The 23298-nt window shown below is 36.0% G+C and overlaps 1 protein-coding gene and 1 long non-coding RNA gene across 6 annotated transcripts in view; one reads left to right on the top strand and one right to left on the bottom strand.

Moving 5' to 3' along the window:
• LOC143047687 (26S proteasome non-ATPase regulatory subunit 13-like) overlaps positions 1-18807 on the bottom strand; it is a 33195-nt gene extending 14388 nt beyond the window's left edge. Inside the window, exons 1-2 of the mRNA XM_076220894.1 lie at positions 18784-18807; positions 2337-2441 (exon numbers count right to left, since the gene is read on the bottom strand). Of these exons, the coding sequence (XP_076077009.1) occupies positions 2337-2437 (101 nt within the window). The 5' untranslated portion in view covers positions 2438-2441; positions 18784-18807. The remainder of the gene's footprint in view (positions 1-2336; positions 2442-18783) is intronic.
• Positions 2450-8759, top strand: LOC143047688 (uncharacterized). 5 transcript variants are annotated; one of them, XR_012969629.1, is made up of 4 exons: positions 2621-2683; positions 5849-5889; positions 6275-6382; positions 7233-8759. It is a non-coding gene; the product is annotated as an uncharacterized LOC143047688 (long non-coding RNA). The 5 variants fall into 5 exon arrangements; XR_012969632.1 differs by lacking the exons at positions 2621-2683; positions 5849-5889 and adding an exon at positions 2450-2517; XR_012969630.1 differs by lacking the exon at positions 5849-5889 and having other exon boundaries at positions 2587-2683.
• Positions 18808-23298: the final 4491 nt, after the last annotated feature.

Genomic DNA, 23298 nt, shown 5'->3' with positions numbered 1-23298 from the left:
CACCTAACAATCATTCATTACACTAAATATAGTTGACTTATTGCTTATTTCTTTTAAAAAAGAGAGCAGAAGTTAAAATATCTTGCCTTCTTCACAAACCATTGATATTATGTGATAGGCCTTAAAAGAAAGCTTTGCTACAACTTTTACATAAATTGAACATGATCCTAGAAAATGAGGTCAAGTTCATATAAACCAAACAAGAAATACATGTACACCTAACAATCATTCATTACACTAAATATAGTTGACTTATTGCTTATAGTTTCTAAGAAACAGACTTAAGCAAGAAAGCTAAATATTGACCAATGAACCATAAAAATTAGGTCAAGGTCAGATGAACCATGCAAGGCAGACACATATAGATAGACAGATAATTACAATCCATGCTATTCCCAGCTGACCTGAGAATCTGTCCTGCTTGAACTATTGACATTATACTACAAACACTTTTCCAGATATTTTGTATTATGACGTCAAAAGTTTACGGGAACCTGTGTGACGTCCAGTAAATGGTAGACAAATAGCAATAAGGTGTATCCTACATGTACAACAAATATAATTGAACTATTGCTCATACATTTTGTAGTTTAAGAAAAACAGACTACAACAACATTAAAAAAAACAGGAGGAATGGACCCTGGGCGAACAGGTACTAGGGTGAAGGTGAAGTACCTTATCCATACATGTCAACCTCTGACAATGGGAAATCATGTCATGACATGACATGATATGTCAAAAAGCGTGTGAAAACGCGTGACGTAGATGCGGACTTGTTAATATGAATGTGGTAATGTTATGAATATAAAAAACAATATATATTCTACTGTGAACTTTTATTGCATTAAACACATATTCAAACAACTGCCAGTTTCAAGTTTAGTTGCATTTATTTGATAACAGCACACAATACAAATGTAGCATAGTCAAGTTCTAATCAGAATTCAGTGTCAATTTCTTTATAATTGAAAAGGCTCTCCCACAGTAGGAATTGATATTTGACTGAATTAGCTTCATCAAGATTTGAAAGAATGTCATAATGTTTGGTTTTTTTTTGGCAATGTAAAATGTCATCTATTATCTCTGCCATTGCTCCTACTGTTATTGCCTGGTTAAAACTGAGTAGTTCATGGGAAGAAAGCTGGTACTATGAGAGCTGATCCAACAGTTCTGTGATATTTTTATCCCCATGGCCAGTAGAAATCTGTTGCCGTGTTGGCTAGATTTGAAACTGAAATTGAAAAAGAAAAATGTTTTATAAATTTGATTTCCATTAGATAAACATGTTTATTCAAATAGCTACATTGTATTTCTCCTCTCACATGTATTGTTTTTTTTTTTTATCATTGCAACATAGAATGCACAAATTTTGCGTTACTTGTCACTTGATCGTTTAAACTCGAACTCAAAAATATAATTTATAAATCTTGAATCTTGCCGTACACATCGTTTTGGCTTAACAATCGGCACTTTAGACGACGGTACAGGCCCTGAAAGTGACCTCTTTCTGTGCACATTTTGGAAATTCCCCTATCAAGTGAATTTGAAAGAGAGTCACAAAATCGTTAAAACTAAACACAAACTACTTACCTTTTACTGTTTGTCATAAAGAAAAATAAACAATGTGGCAGCCAAACAATTACTTCGAATATTTCCGTATTTATCGCCGAATAAGGAAAAAACCCGAGAATACCGATATCACTAACGACCAAAAGCGTGTAATTGCGTGTAAAGTGGTGAAAAGCGTGTACACGCTATGTGACAAAATCCTCGCGTGTAAACCGTTGAAAAAGCGTGTATTACACGCCAATATCATGTCACTTGACATGTATGACCTTATCGCTATATGTCCACCTTGACATCACACAAGTTCCAGTAAAATTTTGACGTCATACAGTATATAATGCAAAATATCTGATGCCGCAATGGAAAAGTGATTGTTGTATGACGTCAATAATTCGAGAGGGACAGAATCTGTTGTCAGTCGAGATTAGCGATAAGGTGTATCAGGGTGAATAGACCCTGAATGACTGTTTATGGGTTATCTTCAGATCTTTCGGGCTGAAAAAAAGACCAAATCTAACAAAGCAGAACAAAGGCTTTTAAGAATTTTGACAGCTTCTCTGAAGCTGAATTGATCGCCCAGACTCTTTCGACATATTTTCTGCATTAAAATGAATACTGTTATATTTTCTTTCAAATGAGGAGAAGGCTTGTTTACTATTTCAGTGAAAAAGTGGAGTTTCAGTCATGTAGTGGTCAGTGATCGGTAAATAATACCGGTGATCTAGTATATTTAGAATATTGAAGTAAAATGAACCGGACTTCAACTATACTTTTTGTTATAGAATTCTTCAAGCTGGCCCCACTCTGTAGCAACATCCCCAGTCGCTTTTCTTTGCTGTTCGGCTAAAAAGGCACCAACGTCTCTCGGCATGACGGAGTAATAATATATATATCAAAACGTGATGAAAACCACTATAAGCACCACCGTTTGATTGGATTATCATTTTTCTGGTAACCTGTTTTATGGTTGAGACAAGGTCTCAGTCATTTTTTTTTTTCGATTTATTTCTAGCTTTTTCTTTGTTATGGATCGAAAACTCGTAGTTATATCTGCGCATGGTCAATTAAATCAAAACATCCGGTTTGTTCAGCCCACATTGAGCTCCACATTTTATAGGCATGTTTGGTTGTCTAATTAACTGCTTAGGTTCAAATAATTATTACAAAAGCCCTGACGGGATATCTTGTCCAATTTAAAAGTCTACCGGAATGTTTTTTCATTGAACATGTTGTTTTATTTAAAGCACCACCTAAAATGAAATAAGCACCAGAGGAGGAAGCTTCTGTCTTAAGGTCTTACATCCAGGATTTGGGTCCAAACTTTGTGAAGCTTGTAAATTACAGACACCTCTGGTCCAATCTTTAAGTCATGGGGGAACATTTCACAACAGGAGATAGCTACCTTCCCGCTGGTCCAACAGACAAGTATATGGGTGTATAACACTCTTCGTGAGTCCTAGTTGGTTTGTTAGGCTCATTGGTCCACATGCCTCTTGGGTCCAATCCATCTTCTTCTTCTTATGGTATCCAGTTATCCATCAGATTTTTGATGATTACTAACTGCTGCGCATGTGGTCTCTTTAAGGGTATTTTTAATTAAAGAAAAATATAAGCACCACCGAAAAAAAACTTAGCACCACAGGAAGTAGCTTCCCTCCAATTGGTCCAACTAACATGTATAGGGGTCTAAAGCACTCTATTGGTGTCTAAGATGGTTTGTTAAGCTTATTAGTCCACAGGCACATATGGTCCAATCTACACAAGTCCTGGGGTCTTTTGGTGTATATATCATTTAAGCAAAATATAAGCACCACAAAAAAAAACTTAGCACCACGGGAGGTAGCTTCCCTCCAATTGGTCCAACTGATGTGTATTGGGGTCTAAAGCACTCTATTGGGGTCTAAGATGGTTTGTTAAGCTCATTAGTCCACAGGCACATATGGTCCAATCTACACAAGTCCTGGGCTCTTTTGGTGTATACATGTATATCATTTAAGAAAAATATAAGCACCACAGAAAAAAAACTTAGCACCACGGGAGGTAGCTTCCCTCCAATTGGTCCATCTAATGTGTATAGGGGTCTAAAGCAATCAATTGGGGTCTAAGATGGTTTGTTAAGCTCATTAGTCCACAGGCACATATGGTCAAATCTACACAAGTCCTGGGCTCTTTTGGTGTATATATCATTTAAGAAAAATATAAGCACCACATAAAAAAAACTTAGCACCACGGGAGGTAGCTTCCCTCCAATTGGTCCATCTAATGTGTATATGGGTCTAAAGCACTCTATTGGGGTCTAAGATGGTTTGTTAAGCTCATTAGTCCACAGGCACATATGGTCCAATCTACACAAGTCCTGGGGTCTTTTGGTGTATATATCATTTAAGAAAAATATAAGCACCACAGAAAAAAAATTAGCACCACGGGAGGTAGCTTCCCTCTAATTGGTCCAACTGATGTGTAATGGGGTCTAAAGCACTCTATTGGGGTATAAGATGGTTTGTTAAGCTCATTAGTCCACAGGCACATATGGTCTAATCTACACAAATCCTTGAGTCTTTTGGTGTATATATTATTTAAAAAAAATATAAGCACCACCGAAAAATTGACTTAGCACCACGGGAGGTGGTTTCCCACCCATTGGTCCAACAAACAGGTAAAAGAATCTATAATGCTCTTTGGTTTGTAAGGCTCATTGGTCCAAAAGCAACTGTGGTCCAATATGCATTAGTCCAGGGTTTCAGGATATATTTCACTAAAGAAAAATATAAGCACCACCAAAAAGAGACTTAGCACCACAGGAGTTAGCTTCCCTTCCTTTTGGTCCAACAGATGGGTATAGGGGTCTTAATACTCTTTGGGGTTCTAAGTTGGTTTGTAAGGCTCATTGGTCCACAGGCAACTTTGATCCACTCTACAAGTCAAGGGGTCTATTATATAATATTTTATTTGATGAAAATATAAGCACCACCAAAAACAAACTTTGCAACTTGGGAGGTAGCTTTCCTTCCAATGGTCAAAAGGATTGGAAGTGGGTCTAAAATAGTCTATGGAGTTCTTATTTGGTGTGTAAGGCCTGTTGGTCAAAAAACAACTGTGGTCCAATCTACACTACTCCAGGGCTCTCCGGGCATATTTCACTAAAGACAAATATAAGCACCACCAAAAAGAAACTTAGCACCACAGAAGGTAACTTTCCTCAATTTGGTCCAAAAGATGGGTATAGGGGTCTAAATACTCTTAGGGGTACTTAGTTGGTTTGTAAAACTCATTGGTCCACAGGCAACTGTGATCCACTCTACAAGTCAAGGGGTCTTTTATATTATATTTCATTTGACAAAAATATAAGCACCACCAAAAACAAACTTTGCATCTCTTGAGGTAGCTTCCCTCCCAATGGTCCAAAGGATGGGTAGTGGGTCTAAAATAGTCTTTGGGGTTCTAAGTTGGTTTGTAAGGCCTGTTGGTCTAAAAGCAACTGTGGTCCAATCTACATTAGTCTAGGGGTCTCTGGGTATATTTTACTGAAGAAAAATATAAGCACCACCAAAAAAAAATGTAGCACCACAGGAGGTTACTTCCCTCAATTTGGTCCAACAGATGGGTATAGGGGTCTAAATAATCTTAGGAGTACTAACTTGGTTTGTAAGGCTCATTGGTCAACAGGCAACTGTGGTCTAATCTTTAAGTTAAGGGTTCTCATAGGGTATATTTCATTAAAGAAAAATATAAGCACCAAGAAAAACAAACTAAGAACCATGGGAGGTAGCTTTCCTCTCGTTGGCCCAATAAACAGATTTAGGGGTCTAACACATTTTTTGGGTCTAAGATGCTTTGAAAAGCTCATGTGGTTCAATCTTCTAGTCCAGAGGTCTGTTGTAGTATATTTCAATATTTCATTTAAGAAATATAAGCACCATCAGGCATGAACTAAGCACCATGGGAGGTAGCTTTCCCCTCAGTGGTCCATCAGATAGGTTAAGGGGTCTAACCCACTCTTTTGGGTCTAAGATGATTTGAAAAGCACATGTGGGGCAATCTTTTAGTCCAGGGGTCTGTTGTGGTATATTTCATTGAAGAAATATAATAAGCACCACCAAAAATGAACTTAGCACCACTGATGATTGCTTCCACCCCTTGATCCAATAAACAGGTATAGGGATGTAAAAAACACTTTGAGAGGTCTCTGTTGATTTATATGGCCCACTGTCTGTGTCCAATCTACGAGTCCAGGAGTTTTATGATATATTTTATTGAAGAAAAACTTGATTTTGTTTTACAGGGCCATTTGGTCTACATGTATGCACAAAATGTTACTGACAGGTCTGTATCCTTAAAGCTGTGTAAATGCAAACAAATGTTGTGAGGAGATTTTAAAGCCAGAAAAATTGTATTTCTTATGATAATTCTCCATTGCTCTTCCTAGGCAAAAACCCTATAAAGGAGCAATTGAAATAGTATGAAATAAGCACCTTAATACATGAAGTAACTTTGTAAAAAAGAAGAAAAAAACAAATATGATATTCAGCAATGATAAGAGGCTGCTGACTTAGAACAGTCACATATAGAAAAACATAAATAACATGACATGTTCATTATGGTGTGATATTTAAAATCACTATGCTAAATTATTGATTCTTAATTGTACTTCATTTTTATGAAATTGTGTGTCTAACTATATATCTAAATCTTGTTTTTCTTTCCACAGATTATCCAAATTGACGTCAAAAGTGTTCAGATATCAGATGTACTACAACTAAAGAATGAAATTAATTGTGGTCATTTCACAGCTTTTGCTTACAGTCAACTTTTTATGGTAGGATAATATGCACGTCTTAAGTATTATTAGTGTATACAAATGTAAAATAAATCAATGTATACACACCTTTTATCAATTAATAATTTGTTCATTCATTTTCCCATATTTTGATAAATTACATTGCACATAATTTAAATAAATTATCACATATTAAAGTAAACAATAAGTATATCCAATTGGACAAATATAAGTTTCAAGTAGACAATTATTCTATAATATTACAAAAGTGGCGGATGACCTGTAGTTGTTAATTTCTGTATCATTTGGTCTCTTGTAAAGAGTTGTCTCATAGGCAAATACATTTACAATCTGTTAGGGAGCTGATTCAACTGATTCAGACAATTTATTTCATTCTATCTTGATTGATTATGTAGCACTAAACAATAGACCACTTTCGAGTTCATCCGTCACCGGAAAAAACTCGTCAATTATACGCGCTTTTATCATCGTCATTTGTGCGTTTTGGGGCGTCGTCACTTCCCTTCCAATGTTGAGCGAGTGGTTGGAAAACTATAATTCTATATTATACGAATTATTCGGCAAATTGAATTTTCAAAATTGACAATCAACACTGCTGTCATTAGGGAATTGTCAGTAAGTACCTACAGAGCAACAATTATTTCTAGTTTATCCTGCACAAAGACGATCACTAAGACGCTTGATGAACGTAAATAGTGCAGGGATACAGGCGACCCCCTCTATCTGGTAAATGACGTCATAAAGGCGTGCATAATTGACGAGTTTTTGCCGGTGACGGATGAACTCGAAAGTGGTCTATTGTCACAAGCAAACATGTATTTGAATTTCAAGTTATTAGTTTAGAAAAATTGAGGCTTTATTATTTCAGTTAATTAAAGAATGAAGAGAAATCAACTAATCCCCAAGCTGACCAACTGTCAAGAAAAAGAAGACAAAGCAACTCCATCTGAAGGAAATTAAAAGAAAAGATTTTATCATTACAACAATAGATGTGAAAATGTTATTTTTTCAATCTAAAACATACATAACAAAAATTACACTTAAAAAATACTGTTCAAGATTGTTTCTTAAAATATCAGTCTTACTTTTTTTATATACTTGAAGATGTATTGTAAAAGTAAATTTGTTAGATTTAAGTTTTTCAAAGCTTGAATTATCTCCCTTTATTAATCTCCAAAAAACTTTATGCAAGACTATTTGTTTTCCAACTCCTAGAATTCTAAATGTTTAAAGTTGAAAACATGTGTCAAAATCTTTTTCTTTGTTTACGGTTTTATGATTGGAGTTCAACCTTTAATCTCAAGAACAAAATAAAGGAAATCTACTGTGCACAAAAGTCTTCCTCTTTTTTTTTTATGAATTGTAAAGATAATTTTTGAAGATGGACAATTTAACACTGTATTAGAGAAATTTAGTTTGCAGAAATTCAAGATACATTTTGTAAAACCAAACAATATGATTTTTTTACTTAAATTAGTTCTTATTTCAAAATCAAATGACTAAGGGAGATAACTCTACTTCTAAATTATTTATCTGAAATAGTAAATTAAAGTGGCTCATTTTAGTATTATCACTGACTGATAGATTTGTCCCTTAATAGAGATTAATGTTCCTAACAATTGATGCTAACTTATATTTGCTGATGCAAATTATCCCTTAATTTTAAATTATTACTTTTAAATTAAATATATGTTGTTTTCAGGAGTTGTGTCCCTTTAATATTTTTTTATTTATCAGAATATGTTTGGTATATATGTAATCAAGGCGGTATTTTATACTGATTACATTATCTTTATTTATATTCAAGGTTGTCAAACAATCCTGTAGTTGTAGTATTTTTGAATTTAGTGATGATCTGTATAAATATGTATTAAAATTAATTGTTTCTTTTGCACGCCCCCTCAATTACATAGCAATGGCTTATTTTTTTTATACCAACCTTAATGGTGAAAGTATTCAGAATTTGATGAACTCTGAAATTCTGCATTTTAGATCTGTGGTAATAAATAAGTTATTTGAATTTGAAACATCATTTAAGTTGACATGTTACATTTTCAAACATTTACAAATGAACACACATTTTTATTTTATTTGAAAAGATAATAAATTGAAAAACTTATTACATTTTAAATTAATGTATCTCCTACCTACTGATACTTCTAAGAATTCTGTATGCAAATAAAAAGTTTCATAGGTATTAAATTTATAGAAAGTCAAACATGAAAAGAAACTGGGGTTGATGTGCATAATTTATGTTTAATTTGAAATTGTAACAAATTATAAACTTTTATTTGATTGTACATTGTGCTGAATGTTGATTGAAGTTCATCTGTATAAATGAAACTTATGTTTTGAATATTCATTGATTAATAAACTTAATAAGAGTATAATGCAATACCTGTCTTTGTATTTTTTATGAATCAATTCAGAGCTACCACAATTTATATCACAAAAAAAACATTTGTCTTTTTTTTTTTAAGTTTCTCCATGTCCATTAAATGATTAAACCTGTTAAACTAAGCATGAACATTTTCTTGATTACTGAATAATCAAATCAATAGAATCTAAATCATATGTCCCGGAATGCAAGAAATAGGGATGCTGGTCTCAACTTTTTTCATTTCAGAAGGTAGAAGAGTTTGATAAATTATATTTAGATGTCTGGCTTGTGTCTGGTGTCATTGATCTCAGTGTTTTTATCACCTGATTTTGTCAGTTATCATGAGTAAAAGGACAATTATATTTGGTATTAAGTCTGCACAAGAGGTATACATTTCTGTAAGAAGGAGTTCATCTTCTTTTTAATTATTGATTAGTAAGATACTATAGTAATTATGTGTTGAGTATGAAATGATGATAAGATCTACTAGTATGTGTGGATTTAACAGGACTCATCTGACTTTTATTTGAATTTTATGATTTCAAACATAAACATTACTTTTACTGTTCTTGTCGATGTATGTTCATTTATAGCATTTTATGCAAGCAGGAGCATTATCTGTGTCCTATGGACACATTCCCAATTTTGTTTTTTTACATTGTAGCTATTATCTTGAAAACTATATTAGATAGATAGAAACTTTAATTGATAAAAATGTTCAACAATGCAACATCTACAATTAAGACAAAATGGAAGAAATCAACCAAAGACTCCTTGTTGGAGTAATTGCCCTTAAATGACAATTTTTAACTTCTTTCTTGTTTGTATATATGTTTGCCTTCAAATGATAAGAATTGTAATAAATAGAAAATTAAAATCTTATTGGCACTCATACCACATCTTCCTTTATCTAAGATCTACTAACAAATCAAATTTTGAGTACATAGTTAGTAAACTGTCACCCTTTTAAGGAGTGCTTGTCTTTAAATGAGGATTTTTTTTACCCTCATTTGTGTCTTGAGCAAAACAGAAGAAGATAAAAAAGAAACTAAACACACTAAATGATAATCAATGAAGATTAACAAAACAGAGGTATTTAAATGAGAATTTTATTCCCATTTATAATGTTTAAGAGTGTACTTTGTTGAATAAGAACACAGGCCAAGGTGAGCGACACAAGCTCTTTAGAGCCTCCAGTTCTGTAACACTTGTGCAAGTGTTCAGTCCAGCTTTGTTTCATTAACGTAGTTGTAAATATCTTGTGGGAAGGAATTCACCATTCTTTCTTAATAAATCCCTGATTTAAACATAAAGGTCACCGAAATTGACATCATTAGAATGATAAATTGAAAAAAAACTTTTAAAGTTTGAGGACTATGTTTTTCAACAGACAATTAACATTCTTTTAAAAGCCTCTTTTAGTCCATCGTTTCTTCGTTGAAATAAGACCTTCATAATATTGGAGCTTCTCAAGAAGATATCTTAAAAGCTAGACTAACCCTTGTACTTCCCCTTTCCAAATGGAAAGGATGTTCTATTTAATAATTACGTTTGGTGACAATGTTGATACCAGTCATCCCTTCCGATCTTGAAATAAAGTATACAATCAGTACAGCCAAGTCTACATATTGACTTTCATCTAGCAATAACCAATTGGGGTGGTTTTGCACTAAACAGAAAGACAAAGAAAATGATTTCAGTTTTCCTATTTTGAACTTTTCATTTCTATGTAATAACGTCTTAGCAGGACCATCAAATGGACTTATTCCAGTTGATACGATATTTCATAGTTTGCATACATACACTAACATGATTATTTTGAAAGAGGCTGTTGCTTACAAGGAATATTTGGAATCAGAGATCAGATATTTCAATTGGTAAATTTAAAGTTAGCCTTTAAAAAAGGTTTACGGAAGCTGATATGATTTGGGAGACCGTTTTAGAATATCTACGTGACAGATGACCACGGGTATATTCCAAATTGTGAAAGCCATATTCCTTTTCTCTTTTCCTTGACTGAAAAATCGACTTATCACCAGATTTGTAATCGCCTTGAGCTTCACGATGGATACCTCTAGTGGACCAAGATATGATTATCGTTCAAGAGCTACTGATAATTTTAAAACCACAGGTATTTGGTGGGTCTTTCGTTGCTATAAGACATATGTTTCTATGTGGTGTTTTGTAAAGTATTTCTCAATAGGTAGTCTTCTAATTATATTCGTTGGATGCCAAACTTTTTCCCGTTTTCAAAGGATGAATGGTATGTTTCGCAACTAACATTAAGATGAACTATGTTTTTATTTTTATTTTTTAAGATTCAGTAACTCTAACCTGCATGGCATTTTGTTCATTGACTTGGACAAATTCTTCTTCAAAATTTACAAAGGTTTCTTAAAACGCATTTGGTATTTACTGTTAAGAGGGCTTTTGATTTTTGCGTTTAAATCAAGTGTAGAGATCAATAACTTAGTTCAAACCTTAATGGAATTTCATAAAACATTTGCAAAAAGCTTTCAATTTCAAGACATATAAGGGAGTAATACAGTCTAAATCTGAGCGTCATAGATGGAAATTCCAGCATTGAAGATATTAAAACTAGCGATATAAAAATCAAGCGATGCTGGTACAGACGAGATAAATGAGAAAAAAATCTGTGACTGAAAATGTATAGCTTAGCGCTGTAGACATAAAGTTATGCGCTGTAGATATAAAGATCAACACACGGGATTTAACTTCTATAGCGCTTAATATGTCAAGTCCAGCGACAGAAGCTACATCTTCAGATCTTCCACACTAGACCTTGTATTTTTTGCGGTAGACTTGGCATATTCGGCTTTAATTCTGGATTTTGTGTCTCCAGATCCAGAACTTGTCATGAGAAGGGGGCGCTGACTGATTAAAGGGAGGCTCCAGTCATGCTTCAGTGACCCCTATATAATCAACCAAATTTTTCACACGAAAGCCCCCCCCCCCCTCCAAGCCCCCTGGATCCGCCTATGATACCATTCACATAGCATTTGAGCCTAATGATTAGGACACCGGTGGTTTGTCTCTCACAAAGCGAACAAAAAGTAAAGTTCTTGTATATAATGTCTTGCGAATTCAGCACTGTAGATGTGAATATTAGCGACAGAATAAAAAAAATATGCAAAAGAGCAGATATTAAGTTAATATAAAAGGAAAATATGTCTTGCATTGGATATCCAATCACTGTCAGAGGTTATGTATTTCTTTTTATCATTAGGTTTTATTCTTTACATCGCAAGCCCAAAGACAGTACAAAGTACTTCTTCAAAAGACAAGTTTGCAGTTGCATTGCAAGATTTAGATGAATTTGGCTAATCGTTTATCTTAATTCCTTCTGGTTTTGCTTAACATCCGAATTGAAACATGACTATAGGTAAAGATGTAAGACTTCAAATTTCTAGCGCACAACTTTATATCTCAGTCATCTTAAGACTTGACATATATTGCACTAGAAATTGCTACTACAGGACCTTACACATCCAGTAAGATTTATGCAGCAGTGGGACCAGCGCCAAGCAGACTACGGCTATCTATATATGATTTTCACGGAGTTATGTCAGCCTCATACTAATGTTGAGTTATGATAAAGCACTAGAGAAGTAAAATTGAACGATGCAGATCTATACTCTACTAATTATGTATTTAAGTAATCAGGGTTAGGGTTAGGGTTACATGTCATAACCCTACGCATAACCCTAACCCTATCCCTAACCCTAACCCTAACCCTAACCCTAACCCTAACCCTAACCCTAACTCTTACTCTAACCCTAACCCTAACCCTTACTATAACCCTAACCCTAACCCTAACTCTTACTCTAACCCTAACCCTAACCCTTACTATAACCCTAACCCTAACCCTAATCCTAACCCTAACCCTAACCCTAACCCTCATCCTAACCCTAACCCTAACCCTAACCCTAACCCTAACCCTAACCCTAACCCTAACCCTAACCCTAACCCTAACCTAACCCAACACCCAGTGCAAGAATTTCTCATTAGCACACAGAGTTTACAGTTCAACACTGCATTTTCTATTTTAGCGCTGGTAGTGAGAAAATATGCATTGCAAAACACTTTCAGCGCTAATCCATGCATTTTTAGCATTAGACTTGAAATCTTGAATCTTAACTCTTAAAGTATTTAATATACAGGGTTACTTCAATTTCTGTGCGAGTAACAATTATATATAGTGTGCAATACTTGTGTGAATATATCACAAAAGAACATCGTATTAGATAATACTCCGATGAATTGAAATAGACTCTGGATCTTGCTTATTAGACATAATGAATGATAGTTCAACCCCTGGTGCCAAATACAAAAAAAAAGAAATGTGATATGATTGCCAATTAGACCACCATCAAAAAGAGACCAAACGACACAGAAATTAATAGTTATAGGTCCCCATACGGCTTTTAATAATGAGAAATGTCCATAGGACTGGACATTGTAGACCGGACCACTAAGTCTGATGGACCAATAGACCATAGAAACCACAATAGACCCTCAGAGTAATTTAGACCCTGTATATTGCCTGTTGGACCTAATGGATGATAGCTACAGCCATTGATGCTTAGTTCATTTGTTGTGGTGCTAATATATATGCACCATTTAAGAATTTGACATCTTGGTCTAGTACACCAAAACCACTAAGTTTAATGGTCTAATAGGCCATAGAAGCCAGATATGACTTCACCAGAGTGATTAAGACCATACACCTAGTTTTTAGACATTAAGGAGCTTAGCTGCTGTTCACGGTGCTAATTTAGTTTTGGTGGTACTTATAAATATTTTAGACAGGTAGAAATCTTCAACTTGCAGACGATTTTAGCAAGTCTGGTGGACCTTTATGGTGTGTTTATCAGATTAGTCCCAAACTGATCGCTTAAGACCATTGACATTGAGGCGTAGACCTATTGGAGGCTAGCTCCTAACCATGGTGCTTATTTCCTTTTGGTGGTGCTTATAAATAGATGAGATGGGTGGATTTCTTTAACTTGTAGACTATTCTAGAAAAGCTGGTGGACCCTGCTTGAGTGCTTTAGACCCTGGGCCTATTATCTTATATCAATTAAAGGATAACTTCTTCCTGTGGTGCTAAATTCGTTTTTTGTGGTGCTTTTCTTTTCTTCAATGAAATATACCATAAAAGACCCAATGGACTTATAGCTTGAACCCCATGTGCATATGGACCAAGGGGCCTTACAAACCAAGTTCGACCCCCCAAAGAGTATTTCAAAACCTTTTATCTTGTTGTTGGACCAATGGGAGGGAAGCTACCACCCCCTCCCCCCCCCCCCCCCCCCCCCGTGGTGCTAAGTCCATTTTCGGTGGTGCTTATATTTTTCTTTATTGAAATATACCCAAAAGGACCCCATGGACATGTGGACTTACAAACCAAGTTATACCCCATAAGAATATTTTAGACCATTTACCCGTTTGTTGGACCAATGGGAGGCCAGCCACCTCCCGTGGTGCTTAGTTCGTTTTTGATGGTGCTTATATCTGTATTTAGTGTAATTTATCCTAAAGCACCATAATGAGTTGGAAGTTGAACCACAAGTGTATGTGGACCAATGAGCCATACAAACCAACTTGGACTCACAAAGAGTTTTATAAACCCATACACTAGTATATTGGACAAATAGGAGGGAAGCCACCTCCTGTGGTGCTAAGTCCATTTTCGGTGGTGCTTATATTTTTCTTTAATGGAATATACCCTTAATGACCCCATGGACATGTAGAGTGGACCCAAGGTGCATGTGGACCAATGAGACTGACAAACCAAGTTAGACCCCATAAGAGTGTTTTAGAACCTTTTACTTGTTTTTTGGACCAATGGTAGGGAAGCCACCTCCCGTGGTGCTTAGTCCGTTTTCGCTGGTGCTTATATTTTTTTTAATGAAATATACCCTAAAAGACCCCATGGATTTATAGATTGAACCCCAGGTGCATATGGACCAACGAGCCTTACAAACCAAGTTAGACCCCAAAGAGCATTATAGATTCTTTTACCCGTTTGTTGGACCAATTGGTGGTAAACCACCTCCCGTGGTGCTAAGTCCATTTTCGGTGGTGCTTATATTTTTATTAAATGATATATACAACAAAAGACACCAGGACTTGTGTAGATTGGACCATATGTGCCTGTGGAGTAATGAGCTTAACAAACCATCTTAGATCCCAATAGAGTGCTTTAGACCCCTATACACGTCAGTTGGACTAATTGGAGGGAAGCTACCTCCCGTGGTGCTAAGTTTGTTTTCGGTGGTGCTTATATTTTTATTAAATGATATTTACACCAACAGACCCCAGGACTTGTGTAGATTGGACCATATGTGCCTGTGGACTAATGAGCTTAACAAACCATCTTAGACCCCAATAGAGTGCTTAAGACCTCTATACACGTCGTTTTGACCAATGGGAGGGAAGCTACCTCTCGTGGTGCTAAGTTTTTTTTCGGTGGTGCTTATATTTTTCTTAAAAGATATATACACCAACAGACCCAAGGACTTGTGTAGATTGGACGATATGTGCCTGTGGACTTATGAGCTTAAGAAACCATCTTAGACCCCAATAGAGTGCTTTAGACCGCAATACACGTCGGTTGGACCAATGGCAGGGAAGCTACCTCCCGTGGTGCTAAGTTTTTTTTCGGTGGTGCTTATATTTTTATTACATGATATATACACCAACAGACCCCAGGAATTGTGTAGATTGGACCATGTGTGCCTGTGGACTAATGAGCTTAACAAACCATCTTAGACCCCAATACAGTGCTTAAGACCTCTATACACGTCCTTTTGACCAATGGGAGGGAAGCTACCTCCCGTGGTGCTAAGTTTTTTTTTCGGTGGTGCTTATATTTTTATTAAATGATATATACACCAACAGACCCCAGGACTTGTGTAGATTGGACCATATATGCCTGTGGACTAATGAGCTTAAGAAACCATCTTAGACCCCAATAGAGTGCTTCAGACCTCTATACACGTCGGTTGGACCAATGGCAGGGAAGCTACCTCCCGTGGTGCTAAGTTTTTTTTTCGGTGGTGCTTATATTTTTATTAAATGATATATACACCAACAGACCCCAGGACTTGTGTAGATTGGACCATATATGCCTGTGGACTAATGAGCTTAAGAAACCATCTTAGACCCCAATAGAGTGCTTCAGACCTCTATACACGTCGGTTGGACCAATGGCAGGGAAGCTACCTCCCGTGGTGCTAAGTTTTTTTTTCGGTGGTGCTTATATTTTTATTAAATGATATATACACCAACAGACCCCAGGACTTGTGTAGATTGGACCATATATGCCTGTGGACTAATGAGCTTAAGAAACCATCTTAGACCCCAATAGAGTGCGTTAGACCCATATACACGTCAGTTGGACCAATTGGAGGGAAGCTACCTCCCGTGGTGCTAAGTTTTTTTTCTGTGGTGCTTATATTTTTCGATATTTACACCAAAAGACCCAAGGACTTGTGTAGATTGGACCATATGTACCTGTGGACTAATGAGCTTAACAAACCATCTTAGACCCCAATAGAGTGCTTTAGACCTCTATACACGTCGGTTGGACCAATGGCAGGGAAGCTACCTCCCGTGGTGCTAGGTTTTTTTTCGGTGGTGCTTATATTTTTATTAAATGATATATACACCAACAGACCCCAGGACTTGTGTAGATTGGACCATATGTGCCTGTGGACTAATGAGCTTAACAAACCATCTTAGACCCCAATAGAGTGCTTAAGACCTCTATACACGTCGTTTTGACCAATGGGAGGGAAGCTACCTCCCGTGGTGCTAAGTTTTTTTTCGGTGGTGCTTATATTTTTATTACATGATATATACACCAACAGACCCCAGGAATTGTGTAGATTGGACCATGTGTGCCTGTGGACTAATGAGCTTAACAAACCATCTTAGACCCCAATACAGTGCTTAAGACCTCTATACACGTCCTTTTGACCAATGGGAGGGAAGCTACCTCCCGTGGTGCTAAGTTTTTTTTTCTGTGGTGCTTATATTTTTCGATATTTACACCAAAAGACCCAAGGACTTGTGTAGATTGGACCATATGTACCTGTGGACTAATGAGCTTAACAAACCATCTTAGATCCCAATAGAGTGCTTTAGACCCCTATACACGTCAGTTGGACTAATTGGAGGGAAGCTACCTCCCGTGGTGCTAAGTTTGTTTTCGGTGGTGCTTATATTTTTATTAAATGATATTTACACCAACAGACCCCAGGACTTGTGTAGATTGGACCATATGTGCCTGTGGACTAATGAGCTTAACAAACCATCTTAGACTCCAATAGAGTGCTTAAGACCTCTATACACGTCGTTTTGACCAATGGGAGGGAAGCTACCTCTCGTGGTGCTAATTTTTTTTTCGGTGGTGCTTATATTTTTCTTAAAAGATATATACACCAACAGACCCCAGGACTTGTGTAGATTGGACCATATGTGCCTGTGGACTTATGAGCTTAAGAAACCATCTTAGACCCCAATAGAGTGCTTTAGACCTCTATACACGTCGTATGGACCAATGGCAGGGAAGCTACCTCCCGTGGTGCTAAGTTTTTTTTCGGTGGTGCTTATATTTTTATTACATGATATATACACCAACAGACCCCAGGAATTGTGTAGATTGGACCATGTGTGCCTGTGGACTAATGAGCTTAACAAACCATCTTACACCCCAATACAGTGCTTAAGACCTCTATACACGTCCTTTTGACCAATGGGAGGGAAGCTACCTCCCGTGGTGCTTAGTTTTTTTTCGGTGGTGCTTATATTTTTCTTAAATGATATATACACCAACAGACCCCAGGACTTGTGTAGATTGGACCATATGTGCCTGTGGACTAATGAGCTTTACAAACCATCTTAGACCCCAAAAGAGTGCGTTAGACCCATATACACGTCAGTTGGACCAATTGGAGGGAAGCTACCTCCCGTGGTGCTAAGGTTTTTTTTCTGTGGTGCTTATATTTTTCGATATTTACACCAAAAGACCCAAGGACTTGTGTAGATTGGACCATATGTACCTGTGGACTAATGAGCTTAACAAACCCCAATAGAGTGCTTTAGACCTCTATACACGTCGGTTGGACCAATGGCAGGGAAGCTACCTCCCGTGGTGCTAGGTTTTTTTTCGGTGGTGCTTATATTTTTATTAAATGATATATACACCAACAGACCCCAGGACTTGTGTAGATTGGACCATATGTGCCTGTGGACTTATGAGATTAACAAACCATTTTTGACCCTAATAGAGTGCTTTAGACCCCTATACACGTCAGTTGGACCAATTGGAGGGAAGCTTTCCTCCCGTGGTGCTAAGTTTTATTTCGGTGGTGCTTATATTTTTCTTTAATCAAATATACCCTAAAAGACCCCATGGACTTGTAGATTGGAACCAAGGTGCATGTGGACCAATGAGCCCTACATACCAACTAGAACTCACAAAGAGTGTTATACACCCACATACTTGTCTGTTTGACCAATGGGAGGGAAGCTATCTCCCGTGGTGCTAAGTCCGTTTTCGGTGGTGCGATATTTTTCTTCAATGAAATATACCCTAAAAGACCCCATAGACTTATAGATTGAACCGCAGGTGCATATGGACCAATGGGCCTTACAAACCAAGTTAGACCCCAAAGAGTATTTTAGACTCTTTTACCCGTCTGTTGGACCATTGGGAGGGAAATTACGTCCCGTGGTGTTAAGTTTGTTTTTTGGCGGTGCTTAATTACTGCAAGAATTGTATAGTTAGACTATACAAATCCTTGATTAATGTAGTCCATATTAAAAAAAAAATCGATTTAAATTATTTTTATTTTTACTTTTCATTTAATGATTATTTGATGTATCTTAATATCTACGTATACATTAAATAACTCATAGTTGCCCAAATGTATTTATTTTACTGATAAAGTCCGTGGTGCTTATTGTGGTTCTTCGTGGTAGAATCGGGGGATATTCTAACTCCATGACGATATGTTTTTGAACAAACAAAAAAGATTTATTTAAAGGGAGATAATTCACAAATTTCGTATCTTTGTATGGTACGCATGTTTATCATAATTGTATCAATACTATTTTCACGTTTCTCAATATTTTCTCTACAGCTACATCTCCACATTTTCGGGTACGCGTAGCCTACGAACGGCAATTTTGCTATTCGTACGCGCAGACACTGCCTTTTCATAATACTTTTTAACTTCAAAATGTTGAAGATTACAAGAAGGCACATACTAGGGAACATATTAACAATAATTTCCAAAAGTTTTTTTTTTATAATTTTGTATATATAGTAATTAAGTTTAGATATGATTTTGATCTAGCAATATATATTTTGTTTTGCACCAGACTTATAAATGCTTTTAAGTTTGGGCTACGCTACCTAAATATTGTTTTTGTATACTGATCATGGTGACTGATGTCATATTTCTTCTTTGGTGTAATTTAGGTCATCATAATTAGGTGTTCAAGCATGACATGGCTATTACACTGCTTTGGTAGCTGAGTTAATTTGGTGTATACCTGGCTGCTCTTCTCCGGATCATTTCAATTTATGTATTTGTTATTTAATCTGCCAGGGGTCCCAAACAACACAATATTCTATTTTTGGTTTGACATATGTTCTGTAGGCAACGTCTTCTATTGATTTTATGCTGTTGGTTTTTACATTTCTTTAAATAAATCTCAGTAATTCATGCATTTGCTTTATTATTTGTGATGTCATTTAGATGCCAGATCTAATCGTTTATGATGGCAACGCAGTATATATTTTAATTGCTTTGTCTTTTGATTTTAATATATGATCATATAGTCTATATCTAAAGATGATAGGCTGTTTACGCTTTCTTGTTATGTGGATGATTTCATATTTGTCTGGGTTAACAGCCATTAACTATTGTTGCTCTCATTGTTCTAAATCATGTAATCTGATTTAAGGGGGTCCCATTTAGTATGTGATTTTATTGTTAAAAACACAATAGTGTCATCTGCAAAGAGGCAAACATTACTTTTTATGGTTGTTTGGCATGTCATTTATATAAATAGGAAAAGACATGGGCCAAGAACTGAGCATTGAGGAAAGCATGACAGTACAGGACAGCTGTTGATGTGTGGCTGACAAAGAGATGATTTTATAATTGCCAATCACAGGCACGTGTCTCAGAATTTCTTTCTCCTATATACCATAAAATAACAATGTTATATTATTAAGGTATATAGGTTAAATCCATCATAATTTAAACTTAAAGAAATGCCTGAATCAAGTCAGAAATACATGCATGACAGTTGGTTTGAATTCGTTTGATACGTTTGAGCTTTCGATTTTCCCTTTTCTGATTTTCATTTTTCTTGGAGTTTGGTATTTCTGGCTTTTTATTTCATTTATCATTTCTTTATCTTTGAAATTATTTTTGGGGAGTTTTATTTTGTTCAGTAAGTCATAACAGAAACCACTAACAGAAATTAGTAAATAACTTTTTAATCCGATTTAGTCGTTCTTGTATACTAAACATTAAAATATTATATATAGACACAATCTTATTAAGAAAAAGTTTTCACATTTGATTAGATGAACATTTTTCTGCAAATTTATTTGCTGTTACTCGTTTAAAGCACGGTTTTTCTTTCGCGAAAAATGAGATTATGCTAGATACACTTACTGGAAATGTGAAAATAAGTATTAAATTTTCTCCTGGACAACATATATGTAAGTTTCGGCGATGAAGTGTATCGACAACTCGTATGTATTCATATGGGCACTCACTGCTTCCCTTTAATAGCATTTATTCCTGTATTGCTATGAATCTAAGTATATGACAAAACTTATTAAAGACACGTTATTGTTAAATTTGGATGAATCATTCAACAATACCTACCGTCAATATCTTGATGATAATTTTTCGTCATATAATCCAGATTTCTCTAAATATACTACCGTAGTATTTTTATACTTTGCTTTCTAATATTGAAAGCAGTAGTTTACTTTTCTAAATTTATGCATTTCAATTTCTTAATGCCCGCGTCACACTGTCCCGATTTTTATATACGATGGACACCCGAATGCGAAAATTGTAAGTTCGTACGAAGTTGGTCCCGATCTCGTTAAAATACCAAAAAGTGACCGAAGCAAGTACGATGAATAACGAAGTCTATACGATGGTGCCGAAATTATATACGATAGCAAAAGATGGACATACGAAGGTTAACCGAAGACGGGTATTTAAGTTTCATATCTCAGCCGAAGCCTACACGATGGATCACGAAGGCTACACGATGGATTACGAAGGCTACACGATGGATTACGATGATGGCGCGATGGCCATACGATGTCTAAAAGACGTCCGTGGAAAATAAACAAGATAAATAAAGGTAAAATACATTTATGTACATAAAACAAGTATACAAACGATCTAAAAATGCGTTCTACCTGTTTTGGACATTTTTATGATACGAACAGAATTTCGACAACATATCGTTTCTGTACAAGTCTGCCATGCATGGCGGGAAATTGATCTTTTTGTCTAATTCTTATAAAACTTAGTTTATTATCCCCTCGCCTACTACATGTAAGTTGCGTGTAGATAAAATTGGTATGGACACTGTAGAACCAAAATGCTCAAAACTTTGTACGGTGTTACTCGTTAAGAATATCCTAAGCAGCGCTATTGACTTTAAAGTTCAAAGGTCACAGTGGCAGTTGTAATACAAGGCAATATCACCCTTGTGGACACTCTAAAACCAATATGCTTCAAAAGATTTTAACCACATTTGGTATATTGTTCCTCCTTGTAATGATCTGACATTTTTTACGTTCAAGGCCAAAAGTCATGGTCATGCAGATGGACTTGTTTTTTCTCCTTGAAATACATGTAGCATAATACACAGGAAATTGGTTTGAATTCTCATTTTTTTACCTGCTGGTTCTAAAGACAATATTAATGAATGTTTTGGTTGATTTCTAAAAAAAAGTTTATGTATCAAATATGCATATTCAATTTACCATTTTCTGCATGTGTCATATACAAATATAGTGTCCATATTTGTCCCCAATATGTTACATACGAGGGGATGCCACGCTCGGCATTGCCTTGTTTGAACTGTAAAATGTGTGCACTAGTCTGAATCATCACCCATAATTATGCCCATGTTTACTGATCTATTTTAAAGGTAAGGTAATGGGTTCGTTGATCCCTTTTATATAAAAAGAGCTCTTCCCAGGAGAATATCATAATAATATAGACAAAAGGAAGATTGTGGGGAAAGCAACAAATGCGGCAAAATATGACATATAGAAAACAAAATGGTTATGGAGTAAAGAGTAAACTTTCCTGTGACAACAACTCAGACGATACATAAAAAATCAGAATAATGAAGAAAAAGTTGGTTTCCCTATATACGTGTACCTGCAGTGTTGGTGTACGAGGCGCGTTTATGATTTTCATTATGTTACTTGATATGAAAAATTGACAAAAAATAATATTTTACTTGTAAAAGTAAATCCTGAGCCTGTAATAGCTGCTCTTCTTGTTCCATTTGAATTAATAGAAACAACGCTGTCGCCTTTCTTGTTCTCATAGAATCATATAATATGAGCTCCATGTTTTGTGAACGTCTTTCTTAACTGTCGTTTTAGACTGACCAGTGCATATCGCGCATGGCACTTCAAATGTATTTTAGCGCGAAAATTAACTTACATTTAGCTGGATTTATTGCCGTCGTAGTTCCATCTTGTCGCCTTCTTACTTTTATTCGATGGCAACACTACGGGATTACGAGGTCTTCACGAAGTCGTGTTGCCATCGTAAGACCTTCGGGTAGCTTCGTGATTCATCCGTGTAGACATCGTAATGTCAAAACTGCCCGATGGAAACGATGGAAACACGAATGCAATACGATGTTCAAAGATGCATTCCCGGTGACATTACGATGGTGAGGATGGTGATACGAACTCAATACGAACCCTCAACATCGGACGCACCTTCGGGGATTTTTTAACATGTTAAAAAATTTAGAACCCTTCCCGAAGTTGTCCCCGAAGGCTAGACAAAGTGGCCGATGGTTCTACGATGGTTAAAGATGGCACTACGAATAGCCCGATCTGGATACGATCAGTCCCGATTTTGAAAATTTCCATAATCGTGTTGCCATCGGCGTAAAAATCGGGACAGTGTGACGCGGGCATAAGGGAAACTCTCTACAAAAATTAAAGACAAAAGATTCGATTTTTCTTTCCCTTTTTTCGATTTTCCTTTTTTAGACGACGATGTTCCTTTGGCTCCATCATACGGTGTTTATATTATATGCCAACTCGTTCGTTATGCCCGTCTGTGTAGTGATGTCATAGATTTTAAAGACCGTAATCAATGCATCACTGGTAAGTTATTATAAAGTCAGAGCTTTCGTTACCATAAATTACTTAAAACTTCTACTACAGTATTTCATAGATACAACGATTTTATTAGTAAATTTGGCTGTATCTGAAAACTTATTA

Source organism: Mytilus galloprovincialis, chromosome 10 (genome assembly GCF_965363235.1).
Source record: "Mytilus galloprovincialis chromosome 10, xbMytGall1.hap1.1, whole genome shotgun sequence".
Taxonomy (NCBI): Eukaryota; Metazoa; Mollusca; class Bivalvia; order Mytilida; family Mytilidae; genus Mytilus; species Mytilus galloprovincialis.
Note: the sequence above shows the minus strand (reverse complement) of the source record. Positions and strands in the feature narration are given on the sequence as shown.